Raw genomic sequence first — 20,100 nt, forward strand, 5'->3', positions numbered from 1 at the left:
TAATTTTTTTAAAAAGAATAGTTCGATCCATTTCAAATTTATTTTTGTGTGGTATGAGACAGAGAACAAACTGTTTTTTTCATATTGATAATTCATTGTTAATGCTGAATACAAAATTTTAAAGTGAAATTTAGAGAGAAAGATATTCTAGGAAGGCAAACAAGAATGATTAAAGACAGGGAGAGAGGGAAATGAAGGCCTTTTAGGAGTTTGGCTAGATTATAGTACATACATAGAAATCGATAAGAAATAAAGCTGAAAGGATAGATTGGGAAAAAACAATTAAAAGTCTTTACCACCAGATGAGGATTTTGTATGTTATTTTGAGAATTATGAGAATCATTGAAAATCAGAGTAAGTGAATGATCCTTTTGAGAAGCTTTTTCTTCTCCCTCCTACTTCCTGCTTCTCAGGAAGCTCTTGAGTGAGCTTATATAATTCATTCATTCATATTCTTTCTCTCTCTCTCTCTCTTCTTCTCTTTCCCTTTCTCCTTACCTTAGTCCATTCGGGCTGCTATAATAGAATATTGTAGACTGGGTGGCTTATAAACAACAAAAATTTATTTCTCACAATTGTGGAAGCTGAAATCCAAGATCAAGGTGCCAGCAGATTTGATGTCTAGTGAGAACCCACTTCCTGTTTTGTAGATGGCTGTCTTTTTTGCTGTAACGATATATGGCAGAAAGGGCAAGAAAACACTCCAGGGTTCTTTTTTATAAGGGCATGGATGTTTGGAGTCAGACCCTCAGATACCTGCTGGTGTAGGCAGGAATTGATGCTATGCCCATAAGACATCTTGTTGCATGAGATGCAGTGACTGCAAGACAGGTAAAAACCCAGGCTCAACTTCCTATAGGCTGGCTACTGTCAGTCATTTTTGCTAAGGATCATTTTGTACACCGGGGCTTCAGTCAAGAGAGGAGATGTGAAATGATAGTTCCTGAGCTTGAAAATCATCCCCATTCTCCATGCTCAGACTTATCTTTGAACATCTGCTATCCCAGCTAAACTAGAGTTCCTATGAAACAGAGAAAAGAAAACAAGTGGTATTGGGGTCTCTTAAAAGCACCTTTTAAGAGATTGCTTTTGCTGCCTCTGTAACACGAACCTCTACTCACTTACTGGAAGAGGGGTAGGCTCAGTATGGTCTGGGGGCCAAATCCAGCCCCCTGAATCCATTATGTTATCTTCTACAGCTGCTTCCTTGTTACAACAGCCAAATTGCGTAGTTTCTACCAGAGACTGTATGACCTGCAAAATGAACAATGTTTACTATCTATAAATATTTACAGAAAGTTTGTTGACCCCTGCATGTTAGCACCATGAAGACAAAGGCTAAGTCTTGTTTGCTGCTTTATTCCCAGAACATGGAGCATCGAATGTTTTCTGTCCTTCTTCTGCCCTCAGTTTCCTCTCTTCTTTCTCTTTTACCCCTTTGCTTCTCTAGTAGCCATAAAAGGAACAATTCTGTGGTCAGTATCATTCAAGACCAAGGAGATTGCCGAGCTCTGGTGGAAAATGAGAACAGCATCACTGCTCAGCTGCGTGCCTGGAATGCTGTCTGACCAGGTACTGTCTGTGCAGTGCTTTGTAGATGAAATACGCCCCCTGAAACTCACCGTGACCCAGACTATGGAATGTGGCTCCAATAAGCTGTGGTCCCTTATGAAATTTACCAAAGCACAAAACCAAGAGAATAACTAGTTTGGGTAAAGCTTTACTCACAAAACATACACATCTGAGCCTCGATGTCAGGTACCTGCTCAGAAAGCTGAGTGTGTGACATGGTGAGCTTTGAGAAGGACTCTCAGGAGAGTACATATTGGGGGTCCTCATACCATCTATGTCTCAATTCTTACAGTAATAAATCAAGCCAACAAACTGCTAAATAATCACCTGCATAATGAACTAAGTTCATATTTTGACAACTTGGTGTCCTTGGGGTTCTATGTTGGACTATGGTGGTACAGAACCAGCTGTCCCATGACTTACCCCTCTTTTCATGCTTTTCCAAAGGGTTTCCTCATGTACCAAGTATAGACCATGAGCCTGCATGATGGACTATTTTGAACCAAGAAAGAGGTCCACCTAGGCCCCCAAAGCAGGCTTTAGACCATCTGGGCAGGGAATTCCAGAGTTCTGGATCTGGTGGGTGTGTCTCTTTGGACATGGGAGTGAAGTAATTGGAAGAGGACCAGCCTGAGGGCTGCCGGGAATGCCTGAAGCCCAGCCAAGTAACTAAATCTTTCTGGGACTCATTTTCCTTTTCCATTAAGACAATACAAAGCAAAACAATTGTATAAAGGATTAGTTGTTGTTGTTGTTGTTTTAAATCGAGGTATTTTCTACTTTTATAAGCCTGTGGTTCTGTGAACCTGACACTTCTAGTACCCCCCTTGACAACCACTTTGGACAAAATGTGGTAGCAGTTCTGCACTGTGAACATCAGGAGTCACAAACTGTTCATCTCAGGGGACTGCTGAGGCACTGAATTACCACATCGAGGAAACCAAGCCCAGATAACGTGGGCCCAGTGGGCTGGGTCTGTCTGGTGCCTGAAGCAGCTCTCCCACAGAGGTGATGCTGCCATATTCCTAGGGGAAAACTTTCTTTCTCCCTAGGTCCCCCAGGCCTGCTGGTGTAGAACTTCCTCATTGGCGGCCCCAGCGCAAATACCCAGGATGTCACAGAGACCCTTTCTTTCAAGCCCAGAGCTTTGCTGACCTGGCGCCTGCACCACTTTCCCCTTCCTCTTTTTTTTTTCCTAAGCCATAGTAGGAGGGAAAAATGAAGCTCTCAATGAGCTTTTTACTCACAGTGAAAGAAGAGATTTTCTTTTTACCCCAATCATTCCAAAACCTTGAGCTCCCCAAAGAAAAACTGGAAGCTTAGAAAACCTGGAAGCAAGTCATATTCTTGGAACATCATGTTTGTCTTATTTTCTGAAATGGCTCTCTCTATTTTCTCCTCTTCTTCTTTGTAAATCTTCCTTATTAAACCAGATTGGGAGATCTTTCAGTAGCCTAGCATGTTGTCAGGAGATCTGCGCCAAGCTTCCAACTTGAACACTCCTCAAATCCAAGCGAACTGTAGGCATGCCTCCTCCTCCTCAATTTTTTTCCTGCTTATGTTTTGCGACTAATATTTTTTAAAGCATGGCGTCTCTGTTGCTTTGCTTGCCCTTTGCTGCTGTCTTTAGCTTATTGGAGGAATCACTTTCTTGGACCTACCTCATTTCTGTGCATTTTTTTTTTTTGCTGGGTTTTCATAGCGTGCAGTTGTTGAGTGTTTACTGTGTGTCAGGAGCTGGAGAAAACGACAAAAAAACCCATAGACCTTGCCATTGGAGAGCTCGGGTGTAGTGGAGACAAACAGCTAAACTAAACTTTCCTCCCCAAGGCTGGGTGAGATATTACCTGTATCTGACTCTTTCTAGTCCATGGTGCCTTTCTAAAACCCTCACAACCCACCACACATGACAGCTTGTCCCTGCTCTCTGCTGAGTCTTCTTCCTTGTGATTTTATAGTTGCTCATTTAAATGATAAAACCAGCAAGGATGCAACAGCATGATGTTGAGTTGTTAACAGCACACTCTTGGGCTTTCCCAACCTCTAGTTAAAATAGTTTTATGGTTTTGGTCATTGGTAAATGTAAGAAAAAATCGAAACCAGATTAAGCTCTGAGGCTTCCAGTTTTGTAATCTCTATAGTTATTTACAAAGGGGCCAGCCAGTAGTTGTGCAGGATTTAAAGTTGTGTGTAGCACTCTGCCCTCTGTCTGTCTCTGGAGAAGCACAGGACTTTCCTTGCTCAGGGAAAAATGTCACTATCTTGTGTTCACTTTCTTCCATGTCCCCTTCTCAGTAACAGTTGTTGGATCTTAGCATCTTTCTCTTCCTCTTCTTTCCCCTCCCCCCACCCCTGTCCCCAGGTTCTGGAGCATAGCCATGGTGTTTTGAGAAGCATTGCTCTAGAAAGTGTTTAAACTAGGGAGCCCATTTGTGGGTAATGGAGAGGAGCCCGCCTTGGCAAAGAAGTCTGTTTTCTCTTCTTGTCCATAAGTCTTCTGAAATGGTTTGGTTCAAAACTGTTATTTTCTGATTTTTGGTGAGCTTTTATGTGAATGATTAGATGTCCTGTGAACCTCTGCCTCCCAGCATCACTACAGAAGATGCACACATCAGCACTGTGGAAATGGCATGGCACAGTATGAATGAGGCCTTGACATCTTTAAACAGTTACAACGACATGTTGGATCTTATATCCAAAGATCCACTCTCAGTTGTCCTTGCCTTTTCTTCTCCTGTCTTAATTATACCTATGAGGTAGGCATTCAAATAAGCTGGATAAACAGACATAAAACCTACAGTCAAATAATAACCCACCTGACAATGGACAATGTTCATATGCATTGCCAATTGGGTTTTCTTCAAATTCTATAAATCAGACTTGACATGAAACATCAAAACTAGTCCATTCACTTCCACCCCAGTGTTGCAGAATCTTGCCATGACTGGCACTCCTGTGGCAATAACTCTTTCAGAAGCTCATAAAATGACAGGAAGCTGCACAGGTATCAAGAATGTCTAAAACCAGATGGTGCACATCAATGAGATCAGTGAATTCAGATAGTTTGTGATAAGTATGTTCGCATTTTATTTTCTCCTTAAAAATAAGACATTACACACATACACACAGAGAAAAGAATATCCACTTGAAATGGGAGTGTTATTGAGGTCAAAGTTACTAGTAGGATGGACCAAGATTTCTACTTCTTGGTCTGGATGAAAAGAGTTTTGACTCCTTTTGGCTGGGTCAGTTTTGCCATCAGTGTCCCAGGTAAGCCAGTCAGTTTTGGTTTCTTTCTGAAAAAGGTTCCTTTGGAGTTTTCTGTGTGCCCCACATGTGTTTGTTTCTGCTGCGGAGGCCTTACTTATGCTGTCTAGTCAGATCAGAAGACCACATGGCAAAAGCTCCTGCGCTTCCAGCTGCCTGGAGTTCCTTTCCGGCTGCAGCAAATGACCAGTATGGAAGGAGATCAGATCTGTCGAAAGAGAACAGATGGACTTGTCATCTCAGTTTTCTAAAGAGATGGTTCAACAGCTTTTAGATTTTAAAAGTTAAACAGCCATTAATCAATAGCTGAAGGAAGCTCAGCTACGGACACTGTGATTCTGTCAGCTCACCAAGGTTATGGGCTATGCTTGTTCCCTTAGCTGCAAAAAGTCTGGATCCCATGACTCCTCGGATCCCTCTGGCTCCACAGTGCAGATGTCATACAAACACACCCTCCGCGTACGGACAGACTTACATCTTAGAGGGAAGCTACACCCTCTGTGTGGTTTCCAAAGGCTGTCATGGTCTGTTTTGTTGTTGTTGTTGTTGTTGTTGTTGTTGTTGTTTTTAAGCCCAAGAAAGTTACCATACTCTTCCTGTCTTAAAAGCCAAGACAGGAAGGATAGTTTAGGTCATCCTTGAGGTGCAGAATTCACTTTGCTACTTCTTAGAGAGGTGGCTCCAGGGAAGTATGAAACTTTGACTGGTGGATGGAAGAGTGGGGAGATATTGGAGCTGGTTTTGGGGACAGCAGGCTCCAGATAAAAGCTTGGGCACTGAGTCCAACTCTTGCCTTTGGTGGATACCAAAGTGACCTTTCCAAATGGAAAGGCATGGTCTCTGTATGAGAAAGAGTGGCTGGAAAATCTTAGCAACAAAAACTCTCTCTGGACAGATGCTTTTACTTAGGCATTTCTGGACCCTCTAGAGAGGTAGGAGACAAAGTCAACTTTGTTGAGTAACCATTAGGTGCAGGTTGAATTCTTAGCTTTGGGGGTGGGGGAATGTTAGCAAGGAAGGGATTGGATATAGGCCTGCCCAGACTAGACAAAATGTGGCTTATCGATTATTGGATTTTAAAAAATCACACATCCTTTTAAGAACATGATTAACCTAGTATTTAGAACTAAGAACATCCCAGTCAAGGCTGCAGGTACTTCTGAAACTAACCAATAAAGATAAGTTATATGCAGAAACTCTGTAACATGTGTAAGAATAAGGATCATAAATTTATATGAGTAGTTCCTGATTTTGGAAAACGCATGTGATAGTCACTCAATTATTAACTCATTTAGGAAGCTTCTAAATTGACTGATCACCTATCTACTGCCTAGTCATCTATCAAAACCTTGATCCTCCCCTGTTTTTATACAACAGATTGTGAGAGTCCACAAAACCTCACCCCAAAAGATATTTTCCAGGACTGAGTCCTTTAAGAATTTATAACATTCTTGATAAGGAGACATACTGATCTCTAGATAATGAAATGTTGGTGTGGTCCTCGCTCTCAAATGGGGCGGTGAAGCCCCCAGCCTGCTGTACTTCCTGAAGCTGCACGCTCTCGTTTGTTTAGAGGAAGTTGTGAATATCTTCTAGAATTCATTGAAATGAACTTTTTCTTGTTTATAGGATCCTTTAAGGAAAATTATTTTAAAGTTATTGTAAACGAGAATGTAATTACTATTTGTTTTATGACATTTGTTTATATATAATACTGTACAGAAAATTTTTATAAAACTTGGTAGTATGCTATAAAGTTAGAGTTATGTTTCGAATCATAAATTTATTATAAAAATATACCAATTTAATAAATGTGTTATAATAGGTTTTTTAATATTTGCATATTAAGATATGACAAACAAAATAGAAAATGGTCACATCCTAGAAAGGGAGAAAGTTTGGAATTAACTGCTGTGGATCATAGATCATCAGTACCCTCACCTGGTCCAGAGATGACCTGGTGTTAGCCCTTTTAGAGAGAATATGCCAGGTGGGGGTGGAGAGACCACCGGTAGTTCCAGGTCATATTACTCAATTATTTATTCTGAGTAATGAAAAAGATTCATAACTGCAAGTGGCTTTCAAAGAATAATTTTTTACAGGTGTAAACAGCAAGTACAAGATCTATATATAATAAAATCTTAGCACAACTAACTTTCCTTGGATAGATGCTTTTACTTGTATTTCTGGGCCCTCTGGAAAGATGGGAGGCAAAGTCAACCTTGTCAAGTAACCAATAGGTCTCTACTGGTCAAAAGAAAGGGGAAATATTCATCATAAGCACAACCTTGGAGTGGAGTGTTTCAATCACTAACAGTGTTTGTTTTTTCTTACAATTAAGAAGCCAATGGGAAGAATGAGAATTTTATGGGAAACGGGGTTTTGTACATCTTTCCTTATGGGAAAAATGCTTTGATTTTATTTGATTTACTTTCCAGGTAAGTCTGGAGAGAATGGATGAGTTAATTTGTCCCTTTAAAATTCCAGGCTTAAGGAACCACAGAAGACCCGAAATAGCTAAAGTAATCTTGAGAAAGAACAAAGTTGGATGTATCATGCTAACTGATATCTATACTGCAAGGTTATAGTATAAAACTATACTGCAAGGTTATAGTATAAAAACAGACACATAGATCAATGGAACAGAATAGAGAGTCCAGAAATAAACCCATGCTTATATGGTCAATTAATCTATGATGAAGGCGGCAAGAATATACAATGGGATAAAGACAGTCTCTTTAATAAATGGTGGTGGGAAAACTGGACAGATATGTGCGAAAAAATAAAATGATCACTTTCTTATACCATGTACAAAAATAAACTCAAAATGGATTGAAGACTTAAATATAAGGCCTGAAACTATAAAACCTCTAGAAGAAAACATAGACAGTAAACTCTCTGACACTGCTCTTAGTAATATTTTGCTTTGGACACGTCTCCTTGGGCATGAGAAACAAAAGAAAAAATAAACAAGTGGGACTATATCAAACTAAAAACTTTTTGCATAGCGAAGGAAACCAGCAACAAAACAAAAAGACAACCTATTGAATGGGGGAAAATATTTGCCAATGATGCATCCAATAAGGAGTTAATATCCAAAAACATATAAAGAACTCATACAACTTAACACCAAAAAGACAAACAATCCAATTTGAAAATGGACAGAGGACTTAAGTAGACATTTCTCCAAAGAGGACATAAAATTGGCAAATAGACATATGAAAAGATGCTCAACATCACTAATCAAGAGAGAAATACAAATTAAGACCATGAGATACCACCTCATACCAGTCAGAATGACTATCGTTAAATCAACAAACAACAAATGTTGGCAAGGATGCAGGAAAAGGAAACCTTCGCCGCTACAGGCGGAATTGCAAATTGGTGCAGTCAGTATGGAAAACAGTATGGAGGTTCCTCAAAAAATCATAAATAGAACTATCATACGACCCAGCAATTCTACTGGGTATTTATCTGAAGAAATCCAAAACACAAATTTGAAAAGATATATACATCCTTATGTTCACTGTAGCATTATTTACAATAGCCAAGAGGTGGAAGCAACCTAAGTGTCCATCGATAGGATGACTGGATAAAGAAGAAGTGGTACATATATATAATGGAATATTACTCGGCCATAAAAAAGGAATAAAATCTTACCATTTGCAACAATATGGATGGACCTAGAAGATATTATGCTAAGTGAAATAAGTCAGACAGAGAAAGACAAATACCATATGATTTCATTTATACATGGAATCTAAAAAACAAAATAAATGAACAAAATAGAAACATACTCATACTCATTGAGGGGCTGGGTGAAAAGGCGGAAGGAAATTAAAAAGTACAAATTGGCAGTTATATAATAGTCATGGGGATGTAAAGTACAGCATAGGGAATATAGTCAGTAATATTGTATTAACTATGTATACTGTCAGGTGGGTACTAGACTTATCAGAGGGATCACTTCATAAATTATATAAATGTCTAACTACTATGCTGTATACTTGAAACTAACATAATATTGAATGTCAACTGGAATTGAAAAGTTAAAAAACAAAAAGTAAAACTAAGAAAAAATAAAAAATAAAATCCCAGGATTAAGCCAAGGCATCTAGATCCTGGTGCCTGCTCCAGTATAACGCCCCCATCCTCCTCCTCCTCCTCCACCTCCTCCTCCTCCCTTCTTCTTCTTCTCTCTCTCTCTCTCTCTCTCTCTTTTCAAATGACTTTGATTTAATCAGCAGAAGCAAACTAAATGGAAAGCTTACAATGGAGAAGAATTACATGTCAGTGCTTTTTGCATACTAAGCTGGGGCTGAGACGGCCCCTCAATCTGACCCCTTCCAAACAGAGACACTCAGTGTCCCTGGCAGCCCGGCTCAGGGAAAGAGGAGATTCTACTGGCTGTGTGTTGAGGTCACCTTGCCCAGCACTCACTCCTGGCCAGCATTGGGGGCTGGCTTTGGTCTCTCTGTCTCTGTCTGTCTGTCTGCCTGCCTCTCTTTTTCTCTCGGGAACTGGGATGGGGTAGGAGTGCTCCGTACATGGGGCTGGGGTGTCATGCCGGGGGACCCTGGAAGCACCTATCCCAAGAGTTATCACAGTCTAGGATATATACCTTCTATTGCTTCTTCCTTCATCATCTTGATATTTTTATAAAGAACAAAGAGCCCACTTCCTAAAATAATAATCCTTGCTCTAACCAAATGTGTCCACCATTGAAATGAAATGCCAGTTAATTCCCTTCCTTTGAAGCTCAAACATATGACCAGTCATGGATATCAAGTATCCCAACAATAAAGACCTTTTAATATTTTCTTCTCTCTTCCCTGCTTCTTGTTTCCAAAATCCAAGGTTTTTTTTTTTTTCTCTAACTCTAAGCAAAAACACGTGGAAAAATTCTTTTCAAAAAAGCTTTCCCATACCATCCAAATGGTTTCCTGATTATAAAAGGAACCTATACAACTACAAATTGAAAAGTCCTTTAGCACAGAACTAGAGGGGAGTGGCAGGGATGGAGAGGATATGCTATCAGTGGGACTCTCTGCAGGAGACATATGCGGGCCTTGGGACCCCTCAGGCCCAGAGGACTAGTTCTTGAGCTGGGCATCTGCCTGAAGCAGGGGACTGGGAATGAGTGGCAGGTACCTTGGCTTGTCGGCTGGCTCCAGCGGCTCGGGGGTGCAGAGGGAGGTCGTGAATTTCAGTCTGCTGTTTAGCAAAGTTCACAAATACCTAGAGGCATGAAAAGAACAAGAGTAGGTAGATGTTTCCAGAACAATGGTGCCTTCCACCCACCCACCCCCTTTGCTTTCTCTTTTCCACAGTTAATATACAGCCCTGCTGGAGCAGCTTGTGTACTGCAGGAGGAGAGGCTGGCCCAACCAGGAAGCCTGGTCACCAGAATCTTGGGCCGGGATTGTGTCTTCAAATTTTGAGCTAAGCCAAAGAAATTCCTGTGGGAGGATTCAGAGGATTTGGGGCACCAGAGCTTAGGATATACAAGGCAAGGCAGATCTCAGCTAGCAGCATCCTCCTAAACCTCTGAAGGAAAAACAAAAAACAAAACAGGAATCCTATCTCATCTCTTCTCCGTTCTTTATTCGATGTGCAGTGTGGCCGGGACCCTTGCTCCTGCCTCCATCTGCTTACTGAGAAGAAGGTGCTGGTGAGCCAGCTGTTCAAAGGGTAAATGGACACTTTTGCCTATTTCCACTGCTTTATTGAGCAGTCTTTAAGGATATTTATTAAAAACAAATAAACACACAACAACAAACAAATAACCCCCAGAAACAACTCAAAAGTCCAAATGGATGAATAGATAAATAAAATGTGGTATAAACATACAATGAAATATTACTCAGTCTTTAAAGAGGGATATTCTGGCACGTGCTACAACAAGATAAACCTTGAGGACATTATGTCAAGTGAAATAAGCTACAAAAAAAGGACAAAATACCGTATAATTTTACTTATATGAGGTATGTGGAGTAGTCAACAGAAAGTGGAATAGTGGTTACCAGTGGCTGAGCTGGGGGTGGGGATGCATTTATCAAAACTCTCCGAATTGTACACTTTAAGTGGATCTATTTTATTGTATGTAAATTAAACATCAGTAAAGTTGATCTGAAAAAGAAAAAGCCACCACAACAAACCAGGAAGGATGAAATACGATCTTAGTTTAGTGGGGAAGAATGACGTAAAGTCAGTGAAGTTTGCTGATACTAAAATAGTATTAGAAAACAATTTCTGGTATACCGTGTTTTACCCCAACGGATGGATGGACTGAAGTGTTAAAACTCAGGCATGTCACGCCTCCCTCTCATGTGGATTTCAGCCCAGGTCGGGAGGTCTGGCCCAGCCTTTGCACAGCCCTGCTCTGCATGTAGCACCCCTCGGTGACTTGCCTGGTCCAGCGTGGTCTGTGTGACTGAGTACTCCTCAATGAGTAGACTGTCCTTGTGGGAGACGAGCAGCCGGAAGATCCTGGCTAGGGAGGAGGAGGAGACCTGGAACTGGAGCATGTTGTAGTGTCTCTCTCTCTGCACGCTGCCGGGGAAGTTCCCCTCGAAGAACTGCTCCACGGGGTTCAGATCAGGGAGCAAGTCGTCCTTTGGGGATTTGATTTTCATTGTGACGATGTAGCCATCTCCAAACCTACGGAACACCCACAGTGGTGTGGTACGGGCCTGTTAGTAGTTGGGTCTAAGGCAATCCCAAAATAAGGAATAGACTCATCAAAAATATTGGGGATTAAAAGCCCATACGATAGATCTTCTATGCATGCTTAAAACTAGGAGGACAAAAATCCATGGTAGTTTCTGGAGAGATAGTTCGATGCTAGTTGTTAGAGGTCTAAATGTGTGTGTGGTGATGTGGATCACCAGACCTATGTCACAGCTTCCTGTGTCCAACTCCTGGAGGCATGGATGTTTCCTGCTTCTTTCCTTCTCATGTACTCACTGAATTCAAAGGTGGTTTTAGGCCCCTGCAGAGATCATAGGCCTGCCCATGAAGGCTCACAGGGCCAGTGCTCACTCAGTGGTAGAAAGGCTACCTGGCCCTGTAAGGGACTGGCCAGGTGGGAGTAAAGGTGTGGAAAGGGAGCACTTCCCTGTGGAAATATCCAGAATACATGGAGCTGCCAGGGCCAGGGCCGTCTGCGCTTCCCTCCTCCACTTACAGGTGAGTGGGTTGCTGGCGTGGGGATAAAGAATGGTCCACAAGAGAGAGCGTGCACAGCCAGCTGCCTTCCCCACACCCTTATGTCCCGGTATAACTGCGTCGGTTATAACTTATTTCAATGTTATAACATGATCAAGGATTATTCCCCTCTATAATAAAATGCTTTTACCTTTCAGCTCTAGAACTCTTTCTCTTTCTACATGGGGAACAGTCCCCTCTCACCTGCTCTACCATAGGGATGTTGGGGAGTGAGAGGAAAAGGAGGACCCCACCAGGAAGGTAACAAAGGTACCCCGCCATCTCCTTACTTGTACTTGAGGTGCTGAATTGTGCCCAGACACTGAAATGTGCCCTTCACCATGATAGCCAGCCGGGTACACAGGGCCTCACATTCTTCCATACTGTGGGGCAAGAGAGAGGAGGTGAGGTGTGGGGAGGACTCCTGCCTGCCCAACCGCCCACTCCAGCACCTGGGAATCGCTTGCCTGTGGGATGTGAGGACCACAGCCCTCCCTTCTCTAATGATGCTCATGATGGTGTTCCATAGCATGCGGCGTGCTTGGGGGTCCATGCCTGTGGTGGGCTCATCCTGTGGGGAGGCAGAGAGGGCAGGGCCGGGCTTAGAGTCAGCCTTCCCTGCTTACTACCCGCACCCCCTCCCTGGCTGACTTCCTCTGAGCACTGTCTTTGGCTGACAATGCACGAAGTCACTCCCCAGTGGGACAAGACCCGGGGTACCCAGATGCAGAGTATGGAAGGCACGCAGTGAATTTAGAGAGTAAAGATAGGTCATGCATACCTCTAGACCCATTTCATCCCAGGAATGGGTTAACGTTGATTAAGGCAATAGTAGAATTACCTTAAAAACCAACAAAAAAACCCCCTCCAAACCTTATTCCTGTTTGCAAGGAGGCGGGGAGAGAGCCCAGGTGACTTTTCTTGTTCCCTTCAAGTCCTGTCCTCATAAACCCCAGACTACATGGGCATGGGGGCCTCAGGCCTGGGCCTGGTCCGGCTCTGGTGAGAGTCACATGAGCCTTTGATATGTTCGCAAGGAGACAGGGAGATAGCTTAGATGACTTTTCTGGTTCCCTCTGAGTCCTGTGACCCATGGCCTCATAAACCCCTGACCTCATGAGCATAGGGGCCTCAGGCTCCGAGTGAGAGTCACATGAGCCTTTGATGCAGGCCAATGCTCCTATCCACTCTGGATCCCAAACAGACCTCCTCAGGCAGTAGTAATTTCTGAGCAGACACCGACATTCCGACATTCCTCAGAGGGGCTGAGCTTCCCTGCTGTGAGCCTGTGTTCCCACAAGGGACATCCCAGAAACTCAGAGTAAGAATGTGCTGTGACTCCAGCTTCCCCCAAGAGCTATGAACCAAACTCTGTGCTGATTTGCTCAAAATGAGAAGTATAGGGAACAGTCGAGACAAAAACAGACCGCTGCATTTTCTAAATCTGATGACCCGACCACAGAGATGCACCACTTGGTACCAGCCCTCAGGCCTGCCTGTCCCCATGGTGGCCCTCACCAGCAGCACCAGCGGCGGGCAGCCGATCAGGGCAATGGCTGTGGAGAGTTTCCGCTTGTTGCCCCCACTGTAGGTGCCTGCCAGGCGATCCGCATAGAGAGAGAGGCCCAGGCTCTGAATACTCCAGTTTGCCACCTAGGGAAGAGAAAGAAATCTCATTTAGGAAAGACAAACAAGCAAATACTCCAAACCTCCAGCAATTCGAAGCTGAGAGCTTCCAGATCTCACACCTCTATGACAGACGCTAGGCCAAAACAGTGCCACCTGCTGACTCACGTTCTCTGGCACACGCTTCGACAGCCAGGCATCTCCTTTGCACTCTGTGCCTTAGATTCCAGTGTGCCTTGGTCAGCTCACTGGCCCCTGAGGAATGAACTTTAGCCTCATTAAGAGCAAGACAGAGCTTCTTACCCAGTGTCTCAGACTATGGCTAGGAAGGGAAGAGAAAGAGTCTAGGGTCTGTTTGAGAAGATAGTGGTCTGTTGATTCCACACCTCAACTGGGTCATACTTGGGGTCTTGTGCATCAGATGTATACTTTTTGAGGACCCACTATGAGCCAGGCACTGTACTAGACCCTGGAGAATAGTAGAGAATATAGCCAGTGACCTCATACTCACAGATGGGGGTGTGTGACAGACCATTGAAATAAACAGAATAATGACAGATTATAACAGTGCTTTGAGGGAATGCAATAGAGAAGTATGATAGAAAATAACAGGTGTGTGTGTGTGTGTGTGTGTGTGTGTGCGCGCGCATGCGCACGCGTACTCACAGGACTGAAACTAAGGAAGTCACTGGACAAAAACCCACCATGCTTCTGCCTTTTGCACTTGTACCTCTGTTTGGAATGTCCTGCCTGATATTCACATGGCCCACTCTCTCAGCTTCATTAGGTCTTCACTCAGAAGTCACTTCCTTCCTCTGTGAAGTTTTCCCTGGGCCACCCTACTTAAAAGTGCAAACCTACCCCCTAAATTCTTCATTGCTTTATTTTTTCGCTAAGGACTTTTCACTCACAAATGTACTGTATATTTTGCTTACTTATCTATTTACTGTCTGTCCCTCCCACTAGAGTGTAAGCTCTCCATTTTTGACTTTTTATTTGGAATAGTTTCCAACTTACAGAAATGTGTAAAACTAAGAATCGTACAAAGAATACTCACAAACCCTTTACTTTTGCTTTTTCTCTTTCCCTCTCTTACACACACACACACACACACACACACACACACACACACACACACATACTTTTTTCAGACCCATTGGAGGGTAAGATACATCATGGACCTTTACTCCTAAATACTTCAGTGTCTATTTCCTAAGAATAAAAATATTCTTGTACTATAACCACAGTACAATTATCAATGTCAGTAAACATAACATTGTTACTATACTTTAATATACTGTTCTAATCTAATCTAATCTACCATTCTAATCTAATCTAATTATTCATAGTTCAGTTTTGTCAGTTGGCCCAAAGATGTCCTTCATTGCATTATTTTCTCTCCAGTGCAGGGTGCAGTCTAGTGCCCAGTATGCAGTCACTGTGTCTATCTAGCCCCTGTGATCAGGAACATTTCCATAGACTTTGCCTTTCTTTGTCTTTCTTTGTCTTTTATGACCTTGATTCTATTGAAGAATATAGCCCCTGTATTTTTTAAATAGAATGTTCCTTTAGAGTTTTTTCTTTTTTTTCTTTTTCAATTACAGTTGACATTCAATATTATTTTATATTAGTTTCAGGTGTACAGCATAGTGGTTAGACATTTATATAATTTACAAACTAATCCCCCCGATAAGTTTAGTACCCACTTGGCACCATAGTTATTACAATTTATCGACTATACTTTACTCCCTATGACTATTTTATAACTGCCAATTTGTACTTCTTAATTTCCTTCACCCTTTCACCCAGTTTCCCTCTTGTCGGTGATCAAATTCATTGTTTTCTGGTTTATCTTTTCTATTTGTAAAGATAAGCAAACATACGTATGCTTTCTTATTTTTCCAAGTTTCTTACATGAAAAGCATTACGCATGTGTTTTTTAACACTTTGCTTTTTTAACTAAAAGAAAAACCTCTTGAAAATAGCTCCATATCAGTTCACAGAGATTTTTCTTGTTCTTTTTCCTTTTTCTTTTCTTTTTTTTTTTTACAGCTGCACAAGACTTTATTGTATGTATGTACCATAAGTTATTCAACCAACATCTTATGCTTTCACATTTAGGTAATTGCCAATATTTTGCAAATATAAATGCAATGAATAACTTTGTACATATGCATTTAGTATTGTGGGAGGCATATCTTCAAGGTAAATTCTCGGAAGTGAGATTGCTGAGTGGAAGGACAAAGACATACATTGTTTTGTTAGATATGAGGACAGGGATATTTTTGACTGTTTTGTTCATTGCTTTACCCCTGTCTTCTAGAACAGTACTTGGCACACAGTAGACACCTCAGTAAGCATTTGTTGAATGAATGGATGGGTAGCATTCTACAGCTTTCTCATCTCTAAAAAATTGCACTCTCATGAAATATCTTTATGGTTTACCAAATTCCTGAGAGGTTACAACAAACCATTTTTTACCCTCTCGATTTCCTCTGCTGGTACACCTCGAAGCCGGGCATAAAGGTAAAGATGTTCTCGCCCCGTGAGCAGGTCATCAATTGCATCAAATTGAGGACAGTAGCCCATACTTTGATGAACTTCAGAAATATTGGTTAAAATACTGCAACAAGAAAAAGCAATTAGCAAGTTTTCTTCATAGAGGGGTGACTAGAGAGCTGAAGCTTGAGGAGCTTCTGCCAATAGGATAAGGAGGCTGCCTCTTCTCTTCTCCCACTTTGCTTCAGAAATGTGCACAACACCGAGGAATCAAAGCAGGGGCCCTTTGGTTAGAAAATGATAAACTTCAGGAGTTCTGAGCTTTGAGTCCAGTCAGATCCTCCCAAGTTTCTCTGTCCAGGATAAATTGAATACCTGTTACCCAAGTTAGCTTTGGTTTTAGATTGGAGCACCTCAAGTGTCAGTTTAAAAACAAAGGGAAACAGGTTTAAGAAATTGACTAGTGTTTTTGATCCTTTTTGAGAAGACATTTGGGAAGGAGCTAGTGAATATACATGCCTCCCAGTGAAAGTCAATTTCCCCATTTGTATTTATTAGCAGAGATATAGTCAATGAAAGAGGAAGCAAATGGATCACCACCCAGAGCAAAAGGCTGGCAGGGAGAAGAGATGAAGCAAACTGGGTTCTATCAACTCCCTTTGACTAATATGTTCTCCCTCATTAGAAAATACATCGCCTTGATTCAAAAATAGACTGCCCATAGACAGGTCTAATCTCTTCTCCCCTTACTTTATAGCTTAGAGTCTATGAATAAAGGATGGGACAAAAAAGAGGCCATATAGTTCCCCATTATGACAAAAACAACTTCAGTTATGGCTGGGCCAATTAAAACCACTCAGGGAACTAGGAGGGTACTTTCTCAAATTCACAGGAGCTACCAAACCAGAGAACCCCAGCCCTGTGTCTTAAAACTATGGTTTCTTTCTAGCTTCCATCTTGGTTTTAACTTCTGGGCATCAGACTGTGTCTTAATGGGACTGTAACTTGATGTCTTATGGCAAATCCTATTACATCCCTCTGCCCTCCACCCCATGCCCCCAAGACGTTACCACTGTGAAGTCATTTGCTAGCTTGCAAGCTAAGCTGGATCTACAGATAAGAGAAAACTAGCTACGGCCTGGCTCTACCTCTGCCAATCCCTTTGCTCTAGACCCAACAGGATGGCTGGGGAAGGCAGGGAAACTAAATTAATTTTGTCTGACCCACTGAAGCATGCTCAGGACTCTCTGTGCCCAGTGGGCATTGGGCCATGTTGGGGATGGCTCTCAGGTGAAGGAAGGAGGTCCCAGTCAGGCTGATGCTGGGCCGACATGAGCAGCACCTAATTCCACTTATAAACCAGGGCAGAGGGTTCCTCTGGGCACAACAAATGTATGTGAGCTCTGCTGTTCAAAAAGCAGCGAATGGACTGAGGCAAACAAGTTCTCCATCTCTATGTGTCCATAGAGAACCAGTCTGTTTACTCACATCTTATTACAGAGAGTAGCAAGCACCCTCTGGAATCCAAGGGCATGGGCAATTTCCCCTTTACAAAGGCTCCTTGACCTGGCTAAGCCAAGCATTAGCACAGAAATAACCAATGGAGATTACGGTCCCCAATAGCCCTTGAACCTGCCCCCACCTAGAAACTCGACCCAGAGAAAGGATGCTTTACCACAGGGATTCTTAACCTGCAGGGTCACAAATGTGCTTCAAGGCTCAGTAAATTCCCTGAATGTGTGCAAGCAGGTAATGGGAGAGAATGGTATGTTTTTATAGGAAGAAGGTGCAGGTGTTTATCAGATGCTCAAAGGAGTCCATGACCCCAAAAAAGTAAGAACTACTGATGCAGTGCTTCCCAGAACTTTCTGAGAATCCATGCTAACAGAGGAATTTCCTAATAATTACAATTCAGTTCAATTTTCCAGAGGGTCTATATCTTGGACTTTTTGGATCGTATTCGCTGTGAGGTCCACCCCTCTGCATAGAGCTTTCAGGCACTCAGAGTCGCCCTCAAATACAGGTTCTGATGCTCCCTCCTCCCTATGCCAGGACAGGGACATGGCCCAGGACCTGTGAGAGACACCCTGAGCCAGGATGAGCAAGGCACTCACCTCTTGCCTGCTACAGTGGCATCACCTGATGTTACTGTAGTGTCCCCAGTGAGCATCTTGAAAGTGGTTGTTTTGCCAGCTCCGTTAACTCCCAGGAGGCCAAAGCACTGAGGGGAAACACAAAGAATTGGCCTTACTTTAGAGCTCAAGAGAATCTGGAGTGTCAGGTCCTAAGGCAAGTGCGTAGGTGTGGGGAAAGCATTTTAGATCTGTGTCGCCATTACGGAGGCCATTAGCCCCATGTGGCACAGGGCAGCAGAATATGCCATGGCAAATATGCCACTTTGGCATAAGCATAATTTTGAGCTGAAAGCAACTGAGAAGAAGCAAATATAAGAAAAGCTCTTTGCCCTCCCCCTATTTGCCTAAGAGCAGGACATAAACTTAGAAGGCGTTCCTCCTCCTCTGCCTACCAGGAAAGACAGAAGTTAACCACTGGAGACAACTTTAGACCCTTATCAGCCTGGAGACTGCACCAGAAGAATCTGCATAACCAATTTTCCTAGCTAGCTTTTATTTACCATTACTTTCCCATCTATTTGCCTCCCTACAACGTGCCACCTTAGAAACTCAAAGTCACTTTCCTTCATCTTGACACCTCTCTAAAAATACATTGTTCCTTTGCTAAGATGCTATATAAGATGCAAGTTCTAATCAACACTTTGAGTCATTTGTCTCCTCATGTATGTGCGATGCACATGCTAACAAACTTCTCTTTGTTTTTCTCTTGTCAATCTGTCTTGTCAACAATTTATAGAGCCTGAAAACCTAGGAGGGTAGTAGGAAAGAAATTTTTCCTCCCTAACAGCAGCACTGAGCACTTAAAATGCATCTAGTCTGATTGACATGTGCTGTAAATGTAAAACGCATACTGGATTTTGAAGATTTAGAACAAAACACAACAAAAGAACACAAACTATCTTATTAATAATGTTTTATATGAATTACATTTTGAAGTGATAGTATTTCAGATATGTTGGATAAAATAAGTGATTAAGATTAATTGCACCTATTTTTACCTTTTTCATGTGGCTACTAGAAAATTTAAAATGACCCGTGGTCCCTTGCATTTTATTTCCATTTGATAGCTCAGCTTTAAAAGGGAGAAGAGACATGCACAGGAGCAGATTGTCTAAAGCTCTTTTAAATGTGATCTGCAGAGTACTCACTCACCTCTCCAGGACGAACTCCCACACACAGCCTGTCCACCGCTGGGCTGGAGGTGCCTGAATAGATCTGCGGGATCAGAGAAACTAAACTGAAGACCGAGAGAGAGAGTGAGAGCAGGGAGGGCAAGAGAGAGCAAAGGATGGTTTACGAAGGGGTTAGAGATTAACATGGACATCCTGGGAGGTGCTGTAAGGAGTGAGAAATCTCGAAGCTGACCCACTGTGCAGAAATGGACCAGAGACAGATTAATGAGGTTTGGTAGTAGTGCTTCTGGCTGAGGCCCTTTGTCAGTACCCAAGTAGAATACTAGGGAAAATACATTGGAATTCAAGATTCTTGGAAGACACATTAAATACAAAAACGACAAACCCACATAAAATTAGAAAAATGAATTGCTTGTATAAGCATATTGCTTAGTCTAAAGAAGGCAAAATTACAACATCATATCCTCTCTGGGTCCAACTGGCACCTCCAACTAACTCACCTACACCTATTCCCTTACCTTGGTTAGTTCATTTAGACTCAAGATATCAGTTTTACTTCCTCCACTAATAATTCTTTGTCTTTCTTCAGCCACATCATCATCCTCATCAATGATGGGCTCCTTCGTGGGCTCGGCATTCCTAGAGGAAGGAAAGGGGACAGG

General features: G+C 42.3%; 1 protein-coding gene across 1 annotated transcript in view; it reads right to left on the reverse strand.

Annotated features, from left to right (window-relative positions):
* Positions 1 to 4,632: 4,632 nt before the first annotated feature.
* The window catches only part of ABCA4 (ATP binding cassette subfamily A member 4), a 123,124-nt gene continuing 107,656 nt past the window's right edge, over positions 4,633 to 20,100 (reverse strand). The window contains exons 40-49 of the mRNA XM_023528133.1: positions 19,957 to 20,077; positions 19,458 to 19,520; positions 18,285 to 18,391; positions 16,153 to 16,294; positions 13,564 to 13,698; positions 12,513 to 12,616; positions 12,336 to 12,428; positions 11,250 to 11,499; positions 9,991 to 10,077; positions 4,633 to 5,047 (exon numbers count right to left, since the gene is read on the reverse strand). Coding sequence (XP_023383901.1) covers positions 5,042 to 5,047; positions 9,991 to 10,077; positions 11,250 to 11,499; positions 12,336 to 12,428; positions 12,513 to 12,616; positions 13,564 to 13,698; positions 16,153 to 16,294; positions 18,285 to 18,391; positions 19,458 to 19,520; positions 19,957 to 20,077 — 1,108 coding nt within the window. The 3' untranslated portion in view covers positions 4,633 to 5,041. The remainder of the gene's footprint in view (positions 5,048 to 9,990; positions 10,078 to 11,249; positions 11,500 to 12,335; positions 12,429 to 12,512; positions 12,617 to 13,563; positions 13,699 to 16,152; positions 16,295 to 18,284; positions 18,392 to 19,457; positions 19,521 to 19,956; positions 20,078 to 20,100) is intronic.

The sequence above is a fragment of the Pteropus vampyrus genome, unplaced genomic scaffold (assembly GCF_000151845.1).
Source record: "Pteropus vampyrus isolate Shadow unplaced genomic scaffold, Pvam_2.0 Scaffold22, whole genome shotgun sequence".
Classification (NCBI taxonomy): domain Eukaryota; kingdom Metazoa; phylum Chordata; class Mammalia; order Chiroptera; family Pteropodidae; genus Pteropus; species Pteropus vampyrus.